This window comes from Pinus tabuliformis, chromosome 3_2, assembly GCF_031772625.1.
Source record: "Pinus tabuliformis cultivar Carrire ecotype Pingquan chromosome 3_2, CPIR1, whole genome shotgun sequence".
Taxonomy (NCBI): domain Eukaryota; kingdom Viridiplantae; phylum Streptophyta; class Pinopsida; order Pinales; family Pinaceae; genus Pinus; species Pinus tabuliformis.
Genome location: NC_142302.1, coordinates 855,778,808 through 855,799,605, shown reverse-complemented (window position 1 = coordinate 855,799,605; position 20,798 = coordinate 855,778,808). Strand labels below are relative to the sequence as shown.

The 20,798-nt window shown below is 32.1% G+C and overlaps 1 protein-coding gene across 1 annotated transcript; it reads left to right on the top strand.

The window, feature by feature from the left end:
* The first annotated feature begins 13,496 nt into the window (after positions 1-13,496).
* Positions 13,497-15,739, top strand: LOC149183360 (WRKY transcription factor 71-like). Its single transcript, XM_089414922.1, has 3 exons — positions 13,497-13,840; positions 15,344-15,490; positions 15,580-15,739. Exons 1-3 carry the CDS (start codon positions 13,497-13,499, stop codon positions 15,737-15,739), a joined length of 651 nt encoding a protein of 216 aa, XP_089271048.1.
* The last annotated feature ends 5,059 nt before the right edge of the window (positions 15,740-20,798 follow it).

Below are 20,798 nucleotides of genomic sequence, written 5' to 3'. Positions count from 1 at the left end.
ATAAATATTTTATTTTTTTAATTAATTAAAACTTAACATACATATATATTACTAATTAGAAACATTTAAAAATATATTAAAATAACTCTTTATGATTATAATGAAAGACATTTAATTGTTTTTAAAATGATTTTTTTTTAAATATCTGAAATAGGCAAAGTAACATCACTCAAATAGCTTTTATTTGAATTTATAACTTTTATTCGAATATATAAAATTATTGCCGTTGTACATTTTGTATTCAAATTAAAAATACTATTTTATATTTGTTTATTTTTTAAATTAAAAAAATAATTATATTTTAAAATCACGATAATTTTTTATATAAAAATAAATAAAAATCATAATTACATCTGTGCACGGTTAGAGATAATCATAAACACATTTTTTTATTTCCCTTTTGGTCATGACAGAATCTACTTGTTTTTCCCTCTGGTTAGTTTGATCTCATCTTAGCGAGGACCAGCAATAAGTACAAGCAAGAAGGATATTGACATCATCTATATTAATCATTTTTATAAGGAACTCTTCGAACTCTTATTTCTATTTGAATTTTATCTAAATATCTTATTTTTATATTTATTAAATTATATATATTTACATACATTTTCAATTTTTTTTCTTCTAAAATTTAGGAAAGTATATTTTATCCAGTAATATTTTATACATTGTTTATATTTCTTTATATTTCTTTCTACTAATTTAATATAATTTTGATTTAAAGGTATGTTTTATTACGAAACACATCTATATTTGTTTTCTAAACTTTTCTCGTATCGTAACAACAAATTACGATCATGGAATGCGTATTTTACAGTTTAATGTACTTATATATGAATATGTAATATAAAAAATAAAAAAATATAATATAATATAATAAAACTTTATGTACATATCGACACATAGTAAGATTTTAGGGTTTATTTTCTTTAAAAACTTCGTTTTCTTTATTTCGGTTTCACTACCTTATCACACATAAAAAAAAATATTTTTCTTTCACGCCTTGTATAAAACTTAAAAAAATCATGGAAAATACCAGCATAAACAAGCGTAAATAGGTATCGTCTACAGGTTCATCATGATTTTCTTTAATCTCTCGATCTATTTAATTGTGCTAGAATCCAAAATATTGATTAAATCAGTTGTATTTCGTGCTAACGGATACTTAGTTTTAATCCCATTTCAATAATGGAATCATATTAATAAAATATTGATTAAATCAGTTGTATTTTGTGCTAACGGATGCTTAGTTTTAATCCCATTTCAATAATGGAATTATATTAATAAATGTAAGGAAACATTAAATTTCTTGTTTTTATATATATAAAAAGAAAGAAAGAGTTACAAAGAGATGGTTTTTTTAAATTGTTGTTCCATTTTTATTTATATTTATAAGTATGCAGGGTGTTAATGTAGAATACAATTTATTTTATAGATGCAATTGTGGTTTCTATGGAACCAATGCTATTTTTGACATGGCAATAGGAGGGAAAGTAAATAATGAAGAAGAATCTTTTGCAACCTTTTAAGAAATGAAGTTGTTTCTAACCACTTGCATAGCCCTTACCTTAAAAGTATCCCACACTATCCTCTACATACTTGAAAATAGGACTCAATTATACTCATATGAGAAAACATGATCGTTCAAAGCGGGCATAGTGGTCTCCATTACCCATATCCACATCCCATGACGAATCCAAATTACATGCCAAAATCATCAAGGGCGATCAAAGGTGAAACTAAGAAGTTTAGGGGGATTCAGGGGATCCTTCATCCCCCAACCCCATGTCACCACACTCTCTTCCTCGCTACTAATGTACACAACTTTGTTGTCTCCCTCATGTTGCACCTCATATCCTACATTAGCTTCTCCCCTTCTGCATAGATTCTCTCCTGCCATATTGTTGTTTATATTGTTCTTTATCCCACTCTCCCTTCCATGTCTACTCACCATGTTCTCGAGATGTTCATCGCTCGACAACTTACCGTCGTGGAAAGAGGTTGTTTCCTTTTTTGTTGCTATGTACTCTCAAGAGAATAACACACCCTCCATCATGCTCTGAATAGATATAATCAGGATATCCAAAATACCCAACGTGATCTGAATGATGACGTTACCAAAGATGTAAGTGAAGAACTGGGAAATTTATGGTTATCATGGGAATGATAGATATCGAACACAACATGATGATGTTGTTTGGAGAGGGACATATCATTGTGGAGGGATGGATTTAGTTTCTAAAAGGGTCTCAACTCAGTCCACCTAATTGGATGGGTTTTTTATCTCAGATACAGTGAGATTAGTTAAATTCAACTTATCAGGTTCATGAGCGTATGAGAGGGAGGCGAAATAGAGATGGGAAGCTTAACAATCCTCCACAAGGAAAATATATGCTGACATGTAAAGGTAAAGGGAACGCTACGGGGGTAATTTGATGTAAAGAAAGGGTGAATTATGCCTCCTTAATGCACGTCATGAGATTGTGTTTAAGATTCGCCATTCTAAAGTTGCAAGAAGACTAGAGTGTTAGCACAAGAGAGAAGCTAAACATATTGTGGGTTGACAAGAGGGCCAAGAATGCCCTTTCTGGTTCTTCCTCTTTTAGATCGGAGACACAATATTTAAGAGTGTTTACAAGGTAGCAGTAAAGATGAGATGGATTGTGAAGAATATGTTGGCAGGGGTGTTGTTGGACTGTCACAGTGGAAAAAATGATCTAATGGATAAAATGAATGCCTACTTCCAAAGAAAATTTCAATGTTGAGGAGAAACTTGGGAGGGGTAGCTGATGGTTCCCTAAGCTAGGTCAAGTGCTTGCAATGGATTAAAGATCAACTTATGCTACAAATTCTCATGAGGAATATGATTATGCAATAAATGCACATGAAAAATTGGAAATCAAAGTCTAGGACTCATTACAAAGAAGCGGTTCAGGCAGTCACCACTAAGTTTTGAATGGGATCTAAAATTTGACTTTCTCAAAATTGAATGAAGTTGGAACCACTTTGAAACAACCCGAAATAATTAATGGTAATATTAAAATTTTAAGTAAAAGTTGACATTATCTTTATCTTTCCTTTTAAAAATGAAAGATAAGCAGAATGTCAACTTTTACTTTAACTTTAAAAATTAAATATTACCATTAATTACTAGGGTTAGGTTTTGTAGGGCCCTAGGGTTAAGATATTTTTTTTCCTTTTAAGTATTTTTTATTAAAAAATTATTATTTGGTGGTCATTAGCTATGTTGCACTACATTCTTCAGAATTGGTCAGTTTACTAGAGAACTAGTCACTTTGGTGATTTAAGGTCACTTCAAAACAAGACCAACCTTAGCCAATCTAAACCATCAAACTGGACTAGTACAACTCTAAAACCATTAGGACCAACCAATTCCATTAGTTCTAGGCTAGTTCCAATAAGAGTGTGCCCTTCTCATCCTCCTCTCAAGTTGTTTTGTTGGATCCTTTTAGGAATGGTGATTTGGAGAGTGTCATAAACTATCAGATTGTTGTGAGCACCTAAAATCATAAGTAGTTAAGCCTTGACAAACAAAAATTTGCAAGGAACTAGTACAGACATCCCAAAACATATTTAGTTAGGACGTGCATGCAAGGAACTATTACAGACTTCCTAAGATACTTAGTGATGACGTGCATGACCAAAAAGCATCAGAAAAAATTATCCACCCTCAAAAACCCTACCCAAAACATTGAAGTGTGGTACGAAACAAATTGCTGGTAGGCTATTAATGCTACCAACAATCATTTCCTCTCCAATTTCACAAGAAGCTCATAGTCAAGCTACCTCTTCCACTATGGTTATAGTAAGTTATTGCAACTGTGTGAGCTACAAGAAATTAAAACTACCTTGGAATCTCCACCAATCTTAAGGAACTTGACTTCTCTGCATGCCCCAACTATTCTGGGTTGATTGATCAATTAACTAGATGATCACTAAGTTTGACTGAAGTCCCATTGCTTAAATGACCTTCCATTAGTTCCTCCAAAAGTTAGAACTACTTTAACTGACAACAACCTGAGATAATTGACCTTTATTGCTACAAATTAGCAATCACATATGCAAAACTGAACTCTAGCTCCTCCAACACGAATTTACTCAGTAAACTAGGTGACACAAGCCATGTCACACAAGTTAACATCATACAAGTTTTCCGTTGATGTGGAAATTCAAAATTTTTCAATTTAATCAAGGAAAAATCAAATTGAGAATTTCTTGCTGCATTTTTCAACACATAGTTCATTGGAATGTATTACTTTCACTATGAACTTGGCATAGTTCACATGTTAAGTTCATATGGTTTTTGGTTGATGTGGTTCTATGTGTTGTGTATATAAATAATAGGTTTCCATCTCTTGCTATTAGAAAAAATACTCCTTATGAAATGTGGTATGGCCACATTCCTTTGATGAGGCATCTCAGGGTTTTTGGTTCCTCCTGCTATGCCTTCATACCTAAGGAACAGATAAAAAAACTCAGTGTAAGGAGTCACAGATGTATCTTCTTTGGTTACTCATACCTCCAAAGCATACCATCTCTATGATGAAGTGAATAAGAAGTTTATAATATCTAGAGATGTGATCTTTCTTGAGTCTTCCAAGATTGAAAATGTTATTGAGTGGCAGCTTAATCTTTTGGATAGATTCAAACATGCAAAGTATCTTCAAGAGTTTGATAGTGATATTCCACATCTCCTTCTCTTAGCTCTATAATTTCTATGAAGAGCCTTGAAGAAATCAGGTTGAAGGAAATTCCTTCCCCTGCTTTGTCAGGAAAGAGCTAAGAGACTGCTGGCAATAGGTAGCCAAATCTGACAAGCAGTGAGGGTACATGCAAGATACAAAGAAAGGATTAATGCAAAGGAGTGTACTGACTATATACATATCACCAAACATCTTTCATCCCACTTAGGATCCCTTGCATCGTGCTTGGTTAGTCATAAGATCATGTTGGTCACAACCTCCATAGTTGAAATAAACAAGTGGTAATACTCTTCATCTTCTAAGCTATGTAATAAACAAGTGAAAGGGAACAAGACATGTAGAGGAAACACATGGAATGACTTTCAGTTATTGCAACCATACATGTCATTGAAGACATAATGATATGACAATGATAAGCAAACTTCTAAGCTACAGTAAGAGGTGCATTTCAAAAGATGTGCTTTGTTTTCCATACCTAGCCTCCAAAGGGTTATGCATCAGATGGAGTCTTCATGTAGTCTCAATATTCTATCATACCTTGGGTTCCTTGGTTTGCTTATTTTTCTCCTCAACTCCTTGAGAGTCATCTATCATGTCATCTTTCTTCGTGGCCCCTAAGAGACATAATTGTGTAGTTTTATCTGGCAATGACTGTTGCGGGATGAGGCCCTGGGAGGACACATTTCCACAGTTTTAGGATGAAAGGCACTGCTATGGGATGAGGCCCCAGGAGGACACATATATGCAATTTCAGGATGCAAAGAAGACTTGGTAGTCAAGGGACAAAACTGCACAATTTCTGGAGACAGTGGGTTCCAACTGAGGGAAGGACATTAGGGCAAACCATTGTGCAGTGTTCAATGCTAAGGGAGGTTGGTATTTCTATGCATTGCACAGTTCCAACAGGTAAGAGAAAAGATTCAAGGTTACATATGTGAAGTGCACAGTTCAGGAATGTTGGATGAGGCTAGGTTGCTAAGGAATCTCCGAAAATTAGCTAATTGTGGGATCAGTGGAACGGATGTGAAAAGTGATAAAAATTGACTACGATCACACACTTGAAAACTTAGCAATACAACATAGACCATCCAGAACATATAACACATAATTCGCTTTATACAACAACCTTTGTGGCAGCTTATGAAAAGTGTGGCTCCGATGATAGACTTTGGGAGGATAAAGGCAACAATTGTGTAAGAGTGTGTGAAATGAGTGTGAAACATGTCTATGTGGTGAGGACAACCGATAAACCCCATGTCCAAAGATAACACATTCTTTGTAAAGATAAAAGCATGAATGAATCTTAAGATCGAAAATGGGATCTTGAGATCATCAACTTACCAATAAGTGACTAAGGAACGATCGATCACAATATCCATAGTAAGCTCCGAAATTTAAGTGTAGGCCAAAATTTTGGAGGGTGTTGCAGCCACTACAACAGAGCCTTCACCTTCTTGCTAGCTTCTTTTTCAACCAGTGTCTTGAATTATACAAACTTGGAGAATGTCTCATCTTTCTTCCACATGAAGAAGATCCAACACTTTCGTGAGAAGTCATCAATAAAAATGACAAAATATTTGTGTCTGATAGTGTAGGTTATCGAGAAAGGTCCATAAACATCATAGTGGATCCTTTCTAGGACTGCATGTGCTTTTTTGTCCCGATCATGGAATGTGGATTTTATGTACTTCCGCAATGTACATCCTTTGCATATATCCTACTGCTTAAGTGCTCCTTTAGGGAGGCCAGTGGTTATTTGTTGTATAATATTTGAGGTACCATGATGCAAATGACCAAGTATTTTGTGCCAAAGTTCATCGACATCACGACCTGCACTTTCTCTGCCTTAGTGCTTAATGCAACACAGTCTTCCATATATAGCTTATACAGGTTCTTCACATGAACCCCGATCTGCTTCACCTGCCCCATGGCTATGTGTCTCACGAATGCTTTTCCTTTGTTGAATATCACTTCACAACCATGGTAAACCAATCACTTGGTGAATGCTAGTAGACGGACCCCTAATCCTTTACCTTCACCTTTTTTTACTAGTGCCTCGTATTCAAAATTTGAAGACAAAATATTTCATTTCTCTTAAAAATTGTCTTCAAATCCCCCTTTATATAGCATTTTCGAATGCAACGATAGACAAGTTGTCTCTAGTCATATCCGCAAATATGAAAGGGACAGAAGAGGAAATGATGTCTGAGAAATCTTGTCAGTAAAATTTGTCACGTTCTTCTTAGTCGACTACCCCCACAAAACAAAGTGCCCAACAAATCATTGTCTTTATATAAGATAACATGAATGGTAAATAAAATAACAACCTCGTAATAGGCGCAAGACAGTAGTTTCCTACAAGCTGGCAGACTTAGGGCGCAATGTTAGAGTCAATTTTGTAGTTGTTAGATAATATTGTCTTAAATTGATATGTTTGTGTCTTAATTGTTAATTGTATTAAATAGGTTTCATCTAAAGTGGCCATTATCTTAAATATAAAGTTTTGTCTTAAAATATTTTTGTCTCAAATTATTTTTGTCTTAAAATAATTGTCTTAAATTGTTTTTGTCTTAAATATAAAGTTTTGTCTTTAAATGTTTGTCTCAAACTACTTTTGTCTTAAATATAAAGTTTTGTCTCAAAATATTTTCGTCTTAAATTATTTTTGTCTTAAATATAAAGTTTTGTCTTAAAATATTTTTGTCTCAAACTACTTTTGTCTTAAAATATTTTTGGCTTAAACTATTTTTGTCTTAAATATAAAGTTTTGTCTTAAAATATTTTTGTCTCTAACTGTTTTTGTCCTAAAGTTTATATTTAAGACAATTCAATTGATATTAAATTTTAATGTAAAATAACTCAAATAAAAAGTGATTTTTTAAGACAAAAAATTTATTTTGTCTTAAAAGAATGTCTTTAAAGTGCCCTTAGTGTAGTAGTGTGAGTGTCAAAGGCTGAGACCCCCTACTTTTCTTAGCTTCATTAGCCAGTTCCAAGAAAGAAGAGCCCATTTCTTTGTTGTTTATGGCCCTTGCCACAAGAATTTCTTAAAGATATTTTTCATATCATTGAAAACAGTTTTGGGAACTATTAGACTTGAGAGATGGTAGATAGAAATTGATTGTAACACCACCTTTAGAAGGATGACTCTACTAGCCATATTAAGTGCTCGAAAGGTCTAGTTTTGAAGGCGTTCTTGAATATTTTCTAGGAGACTCTTGCAATTTTCCACTCTGAGTGGGTCAAGACTTAACATAATCCCAAGGTATTTCAATGGTAGGGTTCCCATTCGAGAGCCCATTACTCTTTCCATGAAGGCTTGAGCTTGAGGTGATGTATTAAAGAAAAAGATATCAGATTTATCTTTATTGATCTGAGTTCTGGAGGCATTCATGAAATCTTGAATTACGGAAAAGAGGGACCTTTCTTCCTTGAGAGTAGCTTTACAGAACATCATAATGTCATCAACAATATGTTGATGAGTTAAAGGAAGATCACTTCCCAACATGTGCATACCTTTAAATTGTCTTGCTTGAACTTTTTCTTTGACATATCTTCCTCAACCTTTAGCTGCTAAAATGAACAGAAAGGGGGAGATTAGGTCTCCTTGTCTTAGACCTCTTATTGTGTTTGAAAGGCTCAGACGGTGCTCCATTAAGTAGGATAGGGAACACAAGGGTCAATATGAAAGAAGAGATCCAATTTATCCATTGGGGGTCAAAGCCAAAGGCTTTCAGGATACTTTGAAGGTACGTCTAGCTTAAACGGTCGTATGTTTTCGACAAGTGTAGCTTGATCATCATCCTTGTGGCTTTGAGGTTCTTAAGGGAGTATATTACCTATTAAATGGTAACTATACTGTCCAAAATGTTTCACAGTTTAACAAAACTAGTTTTCTCTTAGGAGATTAATGTTGGGAGGATCGGTTTGAGCCTATTTACCATTATAGTTGAGAGGATTTTATAAATTACATTGCATAATGATATAGGTCTAATCCCCTGGGGCTGTTCAGAGTGATTAGATTTTGGAGTAAGATCTATAAAAGTTGAGTTTAGGGCAGGATGTACCTTTTTTGTTCTTCTAGATTCTTCCACTACTTCTAGGATGTATTTTCCTAGAATTGACCATCTTTCCTGAAACAATTCTGCCGTGAAGCCATCTGGACTTGGCGGTTTATTATTTTCCAGCCCTTTGACTACCTCCTTCACTTATTCCAAGGCAATAGCCCTCATTAGTGCTAAGTTCTGGTCCCTACTTACCAGCTAGTGGATATGCTTAGTTATCCTGTTTATTGCTTTTGACCTGTTAGGATTTGGTTTTGTCATTATGTTTTCAAAGTGATTCACTAACAAATTTTCCATCTCATCATTTTGCACCAGCCGATTTCCTCCCTGATCTAGTAATGAGAATATTCGGTTCTACTATCTGTGTTGTATCATTACTTTCTGGAAGAATCTAGTGTTCCTTTCTCCCTCCCTGAGCCACTGGAATCTATATTTTTGTTTCCACAAGATCTCTTCTTACTTCCTCCTTTCGTTACTCCTAGTCAGTAGCTTTCCTTGTTCCTACACTAGGGGTTTCGAGAGGCCATTTGTTATAATATGTTGTTGAACTCATTGCATCCTAACCTGTAGGAGTTCTTGATCTTGATGAATATTGCCAAATTCTTCTTTATTCCATTTCTTTATTTTTCCCTTGAGTTCTTTTAGGCGTATATGGAATGTATGCATTTTATTACTCCCATTTTCTATACTTGATCTCCACCATTCCCTCATTAATTCTAAAAATGCAGGGTCATGAAGCCAGAAGGCTTTGAACCAGAATGGCCTCTTATTCTGACCTTGTTTCATGTCTACTTCCAGCCTAATTGGCTAGTGGTTAGATCCCATACATGGAAAACTTGACGCTTCATAGTATATATCACTACTTATTAAATTTTCCCTTGCTAAGAACTGATCTAATCTCGTTGTTGTTTGGCGGGTTCCTCCTCTATGGTTGTTCCAGGTATGAGTTCCATTGATGGTCAAAATATCTACTAGATGGAGCTCTTCTTGCATGTCCTTGAACTGCTCCATTTTTGGTTCTTCCCTTCTTATCCCATCTTTGTTTTCTTCCAATGAAGTTATCAGATTGAAAGCCCCTCCTATTAGCCATATTTTTTCTGCATGCATTTGGCTTAGTTTCCTAATGCTTTGGATAAAAATTTCCTTCTCTCTAGGAGTGTGAGGCCCATACATTGCTGAAATGATGATCCATTCTTTGGTCCCTATGTTACAAAATCGTCCAGTCAAAATTCTTAGCATTCCTATCGAGTAATCCACCATTACCTTAGCAAGATTCCATAATATAGTGATTCCACCTGCACTTCCTTTTGCATCTAATGCTACTACTTCATATCTCAATTTTATTTTTCGCAGTATCTCCTATATTTTTTCTCCTGTTACCTTTGTTTCGTGTAGGAGAAATATTTGAGGCCTTTCCTTTATCAAACAATCTTGTAAATACCTATGTTTCCCTTGGATGTTAAGGCCCCTTATATTCCATGAGATCACTATCATTGGGTAACTTTATTAAGTTTTTGGAATACCGCTAAAAGAAGTAATACTATTCATGTGTTTACCAGCATCTCTCCCATTATTTGAATTGACTCTTGTAGATTTCTTCTCCCCCTTTTCTTCCCTCCTTTACTTATGTTGTGTTTTTCCTGGGAAGTTTCTTGTTGCATGTCGAGCTGCTCTATTATGTCTCCTTATCTCTGTGCTTGGGTAGCCAGGTATTGCTGGAAGGTTTCTTTATACAGTTTCTTTTGATCATCTGGAAGGAATCTTTCATCAAGGTTTATCCACTCATTCAAGAGTCTTTTCAACACTTCTTCTTTCGTGTTCAACTCATCTCTGGCTCCATCGACTTCCATTGTGGTGAGAACTACTTATTCCTACTCTTCTTTTTCTGCCAGATCTATTTGGGCTTTTCTCTTTAGGGTGGTCGTTGATTTGGCATGACTGTTCTCCTTTTATTTGTCTCGATTCTCCATTGTTTATGTCAAGTTTATTATTTCTTCTTCTTCTTGCAACACCTCATATCTATTTATATTTTCCTTTTTCTTTTTCTTATGGTTTCCTGGATTTTGCTTCACTCTCGTGGTCTTCTTCTTATACATGACCTATTTGAACCCCTTGTTTGCATCTTGTGGGGTGTTCTTATGTAGCTCCTTTAGGTCTGGTTGGTCTTCCTGGTTCATTGGGCATGCTTTGTACAAGGGGCCATACTCATGACATTGGCAGCAGTGAAATGGGATGTGCTCATAATCCAAGGTCTGCTGCCATATTTATTCTTGATATTCCAATTCTACCGATACAGGGATGGGCTCCTAAATATTCATATAAAAACAGATCCAAGCGTAGGAGGTGTATCATCCCCTACGTGTGGATTTTGCTATTTATACAAATTTTCCTATTGAATTCCCTATGCCTTCCAGTATTTGTAGGTCCCAGAAATCCATTAGAAGGCCAAAGAGTCAGACCCAAATAGGGGATGCCAGAAATTGCTCCTTATCTAGGTTATAGCATTCCTCCCAATATCTCATAAACAACCCTGCATTGTGCTAAAAATATGGACCATTTTAAAAAACCCTTTCCTTATCCTGTAGGTTTGAGAAAATTACTGTGAAAAATCCTCTAGCTCCCAACTTGAGTTCTACATAGCCTTTTGGTTGCCATTCCTACTGGATCCACTTTATTAGGTTTTTCTCCATCCGCGAGACTCCAATGAATTTGTATATCATCGCATGATCCTTCATATAACAGCGGTATTTATTCAGTTTTTTTAGAGATATTACAAATATGGGTTTCTCTGTTGCACATGGCAAACATTGCCCTCTACTTCTTCTCTGCGATCCAGCTCCAAGGACAGGACCATTGTTAGGGCCGAAGACTTCAGAGGAGCTTATTTGATTTCTGGTTTTCCTACTTGGTTCACTAGTTGCTACATTCTGATAGGAGGGGGTCTCTCCCCCGCACCCCCACTGACGCTTCCATGTCTCCCCTGTTGATCTGCAGTTGTTCGTTTCCAAGATACCCCTTCAGGATTGTAAGGGGGTTCTGCAGGTCGTCAAACACTAGGTGTATTTCATCGATTGTCGAGAATTCAGTTCTCAACCGTAGAAAACATATATGAATCACTATTTTAATTTATATGGTAAAATATATTTTAATTTGTGAATACAATTTATATTTTAAATATACTTAGATTTGTATACATAAATATTCTGGTTTTGTATTATATATTTTTTATTTATATTTTATAAGTTTTTATATAATTATTGATTATATCTTAATGGTTAAGAATATGAATCGTTATCATTTAAATATATTTGACTGAGATATGCAAATTATGATTATTTTTATTGAAAAAATTGTTTGTACTTTTATTTAAAAAACAAAAATATACCACAACAAATTATTTAAATCTAACTTATTCTCATATGCAAATTATGAATTTTGATTTTTTTTTATTAAAAAAGGGTTTATAATTTTATTTATAATCTAAAATACAATTTAAAAATTTAAACTTACTCAACCTAATAATTTTTTTGGTATGATGCAACATCTCTTTTAAATTAAGTTATAAAGCGCACGTGGCTCCAAAAATTTAAAGGTATACTTATTATATCTTCCACATAGTTTTTCTTGATAAAATTTTATCACCTTAAAATGATAATTAATACCTAAAAAACTTATTTAAATATATTTTAAGCTATTTTATATACATATAAGTAAGTGTTGTATGGTAGTTTAATTTCTATGACTGACCCTGGAAATAGGAAGAAATTGGATAAACAAATATAACTTACATTGGTGAATGCCAAATTAATAGTGGTTAATAGGTAAATTGAATCATATAATCTTATTTTGGAAAAAACTAGTTGATACATTAATTACTTGCTGAGGCACAAGGACTTGTATAAATTTTAATGGATATTAAACATTAGTAAATCTACACATTTACAGTTTTACTCTTATATAAGTGTTCAAAACAATATACATAACTCATGGTAAGAATATTTATTTACATCTTATTCCTATCATTTTTACGCAAAAATTTGTTTTAATTATGGTGAAATGTAATTGATGATAAATATGTTATTCAATATGAATTATTCTCAACAATTTTATCCTTCCATGATTTTGGTAAAAAAAATAAGAATAAAAAATATCTGGACAAAGATTTAAAAGACCATGCATGAATATTACAAAAATTATAATAAGATCTTAGTCCACTGTTTAGAAAATAATTATTTGAATAATACGGATTCTCTTTTAAGTTGAATATTATATACTTCATTGATAATCACTAGACTAAATCGATTTCTAGCTAATAATTTAAATTGAAAAAATTAAGGGACATGATTTTAAAATAAATAAATCGCAATAAAATGTTCCGTTCGCATCATTAATGAGGATAAAATTTGTCTGGCCAAATTACTCTCTCTTTTATCCCAAGCGAGACTCTTCAATTGGGATACTCCAATCACAGAATCGTATCATTACATGCTAGGAAAGCACGCTTCAGCTTACGCTCATAAAAAGACGTTTAAACGCCGAGCCGACTCCGCAGCTGTCCATAGAATCGAAAGTCAAGACGACTTGAATTAATTTATTTCTCTTTGTCATTTCGTGGACGCTGCAGCGGGTGCAATAAGCCAGTGTCCCACTCCTCCAATTCCCTTCAAAAGTGTTTGTGAGTTTCAGGGAGACTCGTGGATTATTTGCAATGGCTAGTTTTGATCCAATAATTGGCCATTTCCATGGTGCAAATAAGGATTTCGGCAAGGGAGAAACCCAGCCGCTGCAGGAGGCAAACTGTTCGCGGCACACGAATGATGGTGCCGAAGCTTTTGAAATTTCGGACTTTCTTGTTTTCGAGCAAAAATTCGTCAATTCATGCCAAAGTCAGGATGCGGGTGATCAGTCATACAAGTTTAACACTGTCAAATCCGGCGCAGGTCTCGAACGTGATTATGCACGCCCTTTCCCCAGCGCTCTACCATGTATCCAGGAGAATAATTTGGATCTCAATTCTACTGTGACCCAAACCTATGAGCCTTCCGAGACAATGTAAGTGTTGGTTGGTTTGGCGGGTTCTTAGCAAATAATTTATCCTTATTATATAATTTCATGGAAAATTTTAGGGGAAATATGAAATAATTTCCTGGAAAATTTTAGGGGCAATTCTTCATATCCATATGTCCTAAAAAAAATATTGGCCAATTTTCATATTAAGAAAACAATTAGTCTTTATACTATAAAATCATTTTACTTATATAAAATAATTAGAAACTTACGAATTTTTATTTTTAGAAAATATTATCAAATATTTTATTATTTGTTCAATAAAATTCATCAAAATTTCTGAATTTTAATATAAAATTTCATCTTTAAAATTTTCCCTTGTAACTATTCATCTTTCTTTTTTTCAGCACTAAAAAAAACTATATATTTATATTATTTTCATCAACTAAGATTATACAGCCAATGCATATATATGAGAAAAACGAAAAAAAACCAGCAGCTATGGCAGAAATGTGGTACAATGCCACACAAAGTGGTAGGACATAAAAAGATAACCTGTTCAGCTACATATGGAACATGTGAAGGAAAAAGTATATAAGAACAACGGAAAGTGAGAAAACTGATCCCTGTGACAAATATATGAGAATTCCTTCACAATGGAAAGGCAAAAAGTGGGAGAAAGATACATACCAGATATTCATCATTAGAAAGAAAATTATGTACCCGGTAAGCAAAAGTCCTGGATCTGGTAGGAGATATTGTCCACCGTGATTTGCATCCTCCAAACACCTTGGGGAGAAGATAGACCCATTTTGGATAAAGCATCTGCCCTTTTGTTTTTTCTCTGTCAATATGTGTAATTGTGTAGTCCCTCCTGCTACTCCATAAAGCCTCTATTCTGTTTAGCAGTAAGATTGATATCTTTTATAATGTGTTTTGACTGAACGTGGTCGATGATGACTTTCGAAGCTCTTAACCCTTCTGTATATCTATTAAGCTTACAGAAAGAATAAGAATTTGAGATCGAATCTCTTAACCCTTCTATATATCTATTAAGCTTACAGAAAGAATAAGAATTTGTGATGGAAATCTCTAAAAAGATCTGTGCCTTGATATATGATTTTTTTATAAAATTAGCCCGTATAAAATTATATCATCAAACATTTTCTTTTTTTATTATTTGTTTGGTGGAGAGTAATAGCCAAAAATTCTAAATTTTAAAATAAAATTTCCCATATAACTATTCATTTTAACATTTCTCGATATTTATTAAACTTGTAGAAAAATTAAGAACTTGAGATGGAAATCTCTAAGAAGATCAGTGAATTTTTTACGATATGTATGATTTTTTTACAATATGTGATAAAAGCCCCGATATATGAACTTTTTACAATATGTTATAAGAGAGCCCTGATGTATAATTTTTTTTTACAATATGTGATAAGAACCCTGATGTATGAATTTTTTACAATATGTATTTTTTTTTTACAATATGTGATAAGAGCATCAGGTTTCTCTTGTGAATGGTAATTTATATATTTTGAACAGAAACCCTAAGAAGAGCAGCAGGAAGAGAAAGGCAGATGGAGCTGTGAAATATGCATTTCTGACGAGATCTGAAACTGACATTCTGCAAGACGGCTATAAGTGGCGAAAGTACGGGAGGAAATTTTTGAAGAACAACGCCAATCCGAGGTTGTTATATTATTAAATCCGAGGTGCTTATGTTATTAGAATTCCTTTGTTCCGTTAATCGGACTATGTGCTGGATTGTTTGTTTGCAGGAACTATTACAGATGCTCCCATAGCAACTGTGATGTGAAGAAAACGGTGGAACGTGACACGCACGACAACGGAATAGTCATAACTACTTACATGGGGAAACATAATCACGAAAGCCCAACTGTAATCTATTATATTGGAAGCCATGGACCACATCATTAAGCTTCAGCTACCACGCCAGAGAAATAGCCTGACAATATGGCTTTCCTGTGCAGTCTGAAACTATGATCCTACCCATGGTTGGGACTTCTTTGAGCTATATCGATAAATAGGTGTCCGGACTATAATTTAACACTCTGAGGCTGTCTGAGAAGTTTACGAACGAAGACAATCGCAGGGCTTTAATCCATCGCAGTCATTATACCGAATATTAATGTAAATTTGCTTTGGTTTTCAGAATAAAAAAGTAGAATATTAATGTAAATTTGCTTTGCTTTTCAGAATAAAAAAGTATGCAGTCATATCTTCCTTTTTTTCCTAAAACCATTATGGGTTTTTAAAAATTATTATCTATTATGCAGTACCAATAACACTCTTATGGGTTTTTAAAATTTATTATCTCGGTCGCTCGCCGGATATCACAGATTGCGTTGACCATGCTGTTTGTCTACCAAAACCAAACAAATATTTTTCATTTTATCAATTAATTAAAAGAGTTAGTATGATAATAGAAAAAAAAGACTTAGTAGCAGAATACTCAAATGTATTGCATGTTTATATTTTTACATGCTAGTGGTGGAAGACATAAATATATTTGGTAAAGTGGAAGCTTATCATTTTACGTGCTGTTAGCAAATCATTTTAGTGGGCACATTTTTCCCTTAAATAATAGTGGATCATTTAATAAAATATATTTTTACATGTTAGTGGTGGAAAGCATAGATATATTTGGTAAAGTGGAAGCTTATCATTTTAGGTGTCGTTAGCAAATCATTTTAGAGGGCACATTTTCCCATTAAATAATAGTGGATCATTTAACAAAAATAATTTTAATTTTTTTTTTACTTATATATAATGGTATGTTTACAAGTAATAATAATGGTATTCTAATTACTTATTAACATTTAAATTATAATAAATTTTATTATTATTAACTTTTTTTTTTTATAAAATAAACATTATTTAAATTAGTAAATTATATGTATGTTTTTAATATTTACAACTTTTTTAGATGGTGTTTTTTATAATTAATTTATTTTTATAAAAATTTATTTTTTTACTTGTGATTTTTCTTCGTCATTAAAATTTTCACTGAGGAATGGTTCATTAGATAAAAAAAAATTTAATAGTTCTATATTTTAAAATTAATTTTATCCTTTCACGCTATTAATTCTCAAATCAAAATGGAATCTTCATTAAATAGTATAATACAATTTTATGAGTTAGCAACAATTAAGCCACACACTCTCATGACATATATCCTTCTAATCTTATGAGAATTAGACATGCTCAATATGGTCTAAGTTCATGTCTTTGGATAATTTTAATATGGAAGAAGAATGTGCCCAATCTATATAGAAACCATTAAAACTATCTAAAATCAAAGACCTTCTGAGTATGTTGAAATTTAATTACTTTACAAATAATGAATCGTTAAAATTATACCTAATTAATATAAAAATAAAGAGATGAATTTTTTTTTATAATGCATTAAAAATTAATTTGGTTGTAACTTAAACATGTTTGTGCATTGGCAAAGCTTACAAGTAGCATAGGTCCATCTTAACTTACAACTTCATCTATTTACAATAAAGATGAATTTGTGCCAATTTATTGTATTATAATGATTCTCATTTATTAATTTTTATTTTTAATCGTGGTTCATTGTATTTTAAATTCTCATTTTTTTTTTAACTTTAAAGTTAACTTATTTATATTACTTTTTATTATACATATTGAATATTTTCCATGGTCGTTGTGTCAAGTAATACGAAAGAATGATATGAAACTTAGTAAGCTCAAAAATAAATGAATGAGGTTAAGATCTAAACCTAATTTTAATTGTTTTTTCTTTTATATTTTAAAATGCTTTTAATCATAGCCAAGTGTCCAGGTAGTTTTGGTTTGTTGCCAGTATGACTCTTTTTCCGCATTCTCTACTTACACAACATGGGACCTTCATGACATCTTCACCAATCCATTAATGTTTAGTTTTTTGCCTTATATTTTGCTATATTTTTATTTATGATAATACTAGAACATATCAATAGGCGTCAGGTATATGTGATAATACTACAATAAATGTTCAATAGGTTCTAAACATTCTAATATAAATTATTGTTGAAGTTAAAACTATAACAATAAATGCCTTATAGAATGAATATATATTATTGGATTTAAAAATATTTGTAATGTTATATGCATTTTATTTTTTTAGTTTTTTTTTTTATGTAACTTTTGCTTGACTTTATTTACAACACCATTCAACATCAGTAGCCTAGCATTATTGTTGTAAAGTTCCTCTCCATCCATGCATAATCTTCCATTCACATGCATGGATGAGGTTTGGCAAAAAAAATATAGATTTTCCATACAAATTTGTACAAATAATAAATTAAAATGAACAAATAAGCTCCAAAGTTTATAAAAAAAATTCCACAAATTAAATGCAATCATCAAATATCTTGCTATTATAATTGTATCTTTTATTAATATAAAGTTATATGTCTATTGTTTTTTACTCAAATGTAACTATATTTAAACTAAGAAAGTAACTGTATTATAGGTTTTGTTTAAATATGAGTGCTAGTTCATACTTTTCAAAGTTGAATAATTAAATAAGTGACAAAAAACGTTAGATATACCATCTTATTTTGTTACAGGATAAAATTCAAAATAGTAATATGGTTATCAATATTATATATTATAATATTATATTATAAATAATATTCTTATATCTAAATACTTTATTTTTTTAATTAATTACAAATTAAATTTATATATATATATATATATATATATATATATATATATATATATATATATTAAAAACATTTAAAAATATATTAAAATAACTCTTTATAATTATAATGAAAGAAATTTAATTTCTTTTAAAATATATCATATAGACAAGTAACATCACTCAAATAGCTTTTATTTGAATTTATAACTTTTATGCGAATATATAAAATTATCGTGGTTGTACATTTTGTAATCAAATTAAAAATACTATTTTATATTTTTTTATTTTTTAAATTAAAAAAAATCATTATATTTTTAAATCACAATAATTTTTTATATAAAAATAAATAAAAATCATAGTTACATCTTTGCACAGCTACAGATAATCATAAACACATGTTTTTATTTCCCTTTTGGTCATGACACAATCTACTTATTTTTCCCTGTTGTTAATTTGATCTCATCTTAGCGAGGACCAGCAATAAGTACAAGCAAGAAGGATGTTGACATCATCTATATTAATCATTTTTATAAAGGAACCCTTAGAACTCTTATTTCTATTGGAATTTTATCTAAATATATTATTTCTATATTTATTAAATTATATATATTTACCTAAATTTTCAACCTTTTTTTCTAAAATTTAGGAAAGTATATTTTATCCAGTAATATTTTATACGTTGTATATATTTGTTTCTAGTAACTTAATATAATTTTGATTTAAAGCTATGTTTTATTACGAAACACATCTATATTTGTTTTTAATTTTTTTTATCTTATTGTAACAAGAATATAGAAAACTAATTTTGATTTACAAATTACGATCATGGAATGCGTATTTTACAATTTAATGTAGTTATATTCGTATAAATATGTAATATAAAAAATAAAACATATAATATAGTATAATATAAATTTATGTACATATCGACCCATATTATGATTTTAGGGTTTATTTTCTTTTAAAACTTCATTTTCTTTATTTTGGTTTCACTAGTTTATGACACATAACAAAATTATTTTTCTTTCATGCCTTGTATGAAACTTAAAAAAAATTCATGGAAAATACCGGCATAAACAAGCGTAAATGGGTATCGTCTATAAGTTCATCATGATTTTCTTTAATCTCTCGATATATTTAATTGCTTAATTGCGCTTGATTAAATCAATTGTATTTTGTGCTAACGGATGCCTAGTTTTAATCTCATTTCAATAATGGAATCCTATTAATAAATGTAAGGAAACACTAAATAAAGAGATGGTTTTTTTTCATATTACAAATTTAAATTGTTGTTCTATTTTTATTTATAAGTGTGAATGGTATTAATGTAAAATAGAGTTTACTTTATAGATGCAATTGTGGTTTCTATGGAACTAATGCTATCTTTCACATGGGTAATATGAGGAAAAGTAAATAATGAAGAAGAATCCTTTGCAACCTTTTAATGAATGAAGTTGTTTCTAACCACATTCTTAGCCCTCACCTTAAAAGTCTCCCACACTATCCTCTATGTACTCGAAAATAGGACTCAATTATACTCCTATGCGAAAACATGATCTTTACCCATGATGAATCCAAATTACATGCCAAAATCATAAAGGGTGATCAAAGGTGAAATTAAGAAGTTTAGGGGAATGCAGGGGATCCTTCATCCCCCAACCCCATGTCACCAATCTCTCTTCCTTGCTACTAATGTACACAACTTTGTTGTCTCCCTTGTGTTGCACCTCATATGCTTCTCCCCTTCTGCATAGACTCTCTCATGCCATATTGTTGTTTATATTCTTCTTTATCCCACTCTCCCTTCCATGTTTACTCACCATGTTCTCGAGATGTTCATCCCTCCACAACTTATCGTCATGGAAAGAGGTTGTTTCCTTCTTTGTTGCTATGTACTCTCAAGAGAATCTCACACCCTCCATCATGCTCTAAATAGATATAATCAGGATATCTAGAATACCCAATGTGGTGCTGAATAATCGACTCAATACTTTATGCGTTGAAGGAATCATTTAGATAATTACTTCGGATTGATGGTTGAGAAGAAGGACACTTGAATCATACACGCAAATGGATAGATTGGACAATTGGGTTAGGATAATATATCTACCCGATCACCTCTCATTGAGAAAAACATGGAATTGGAGCAATTTTATGTTTTTGTATTAATCTTGGTCATTCTATTTTCCAACATCAAAGGATTTTTGAAATGGAGATAATTTATCCAAGCCCTTCCCATGCAATGGACCTAATGGAGGTACAAGCATCAACACCCATTTCAAATTTGTGGATAGTGCAACCTTCAGACACTATATTCCA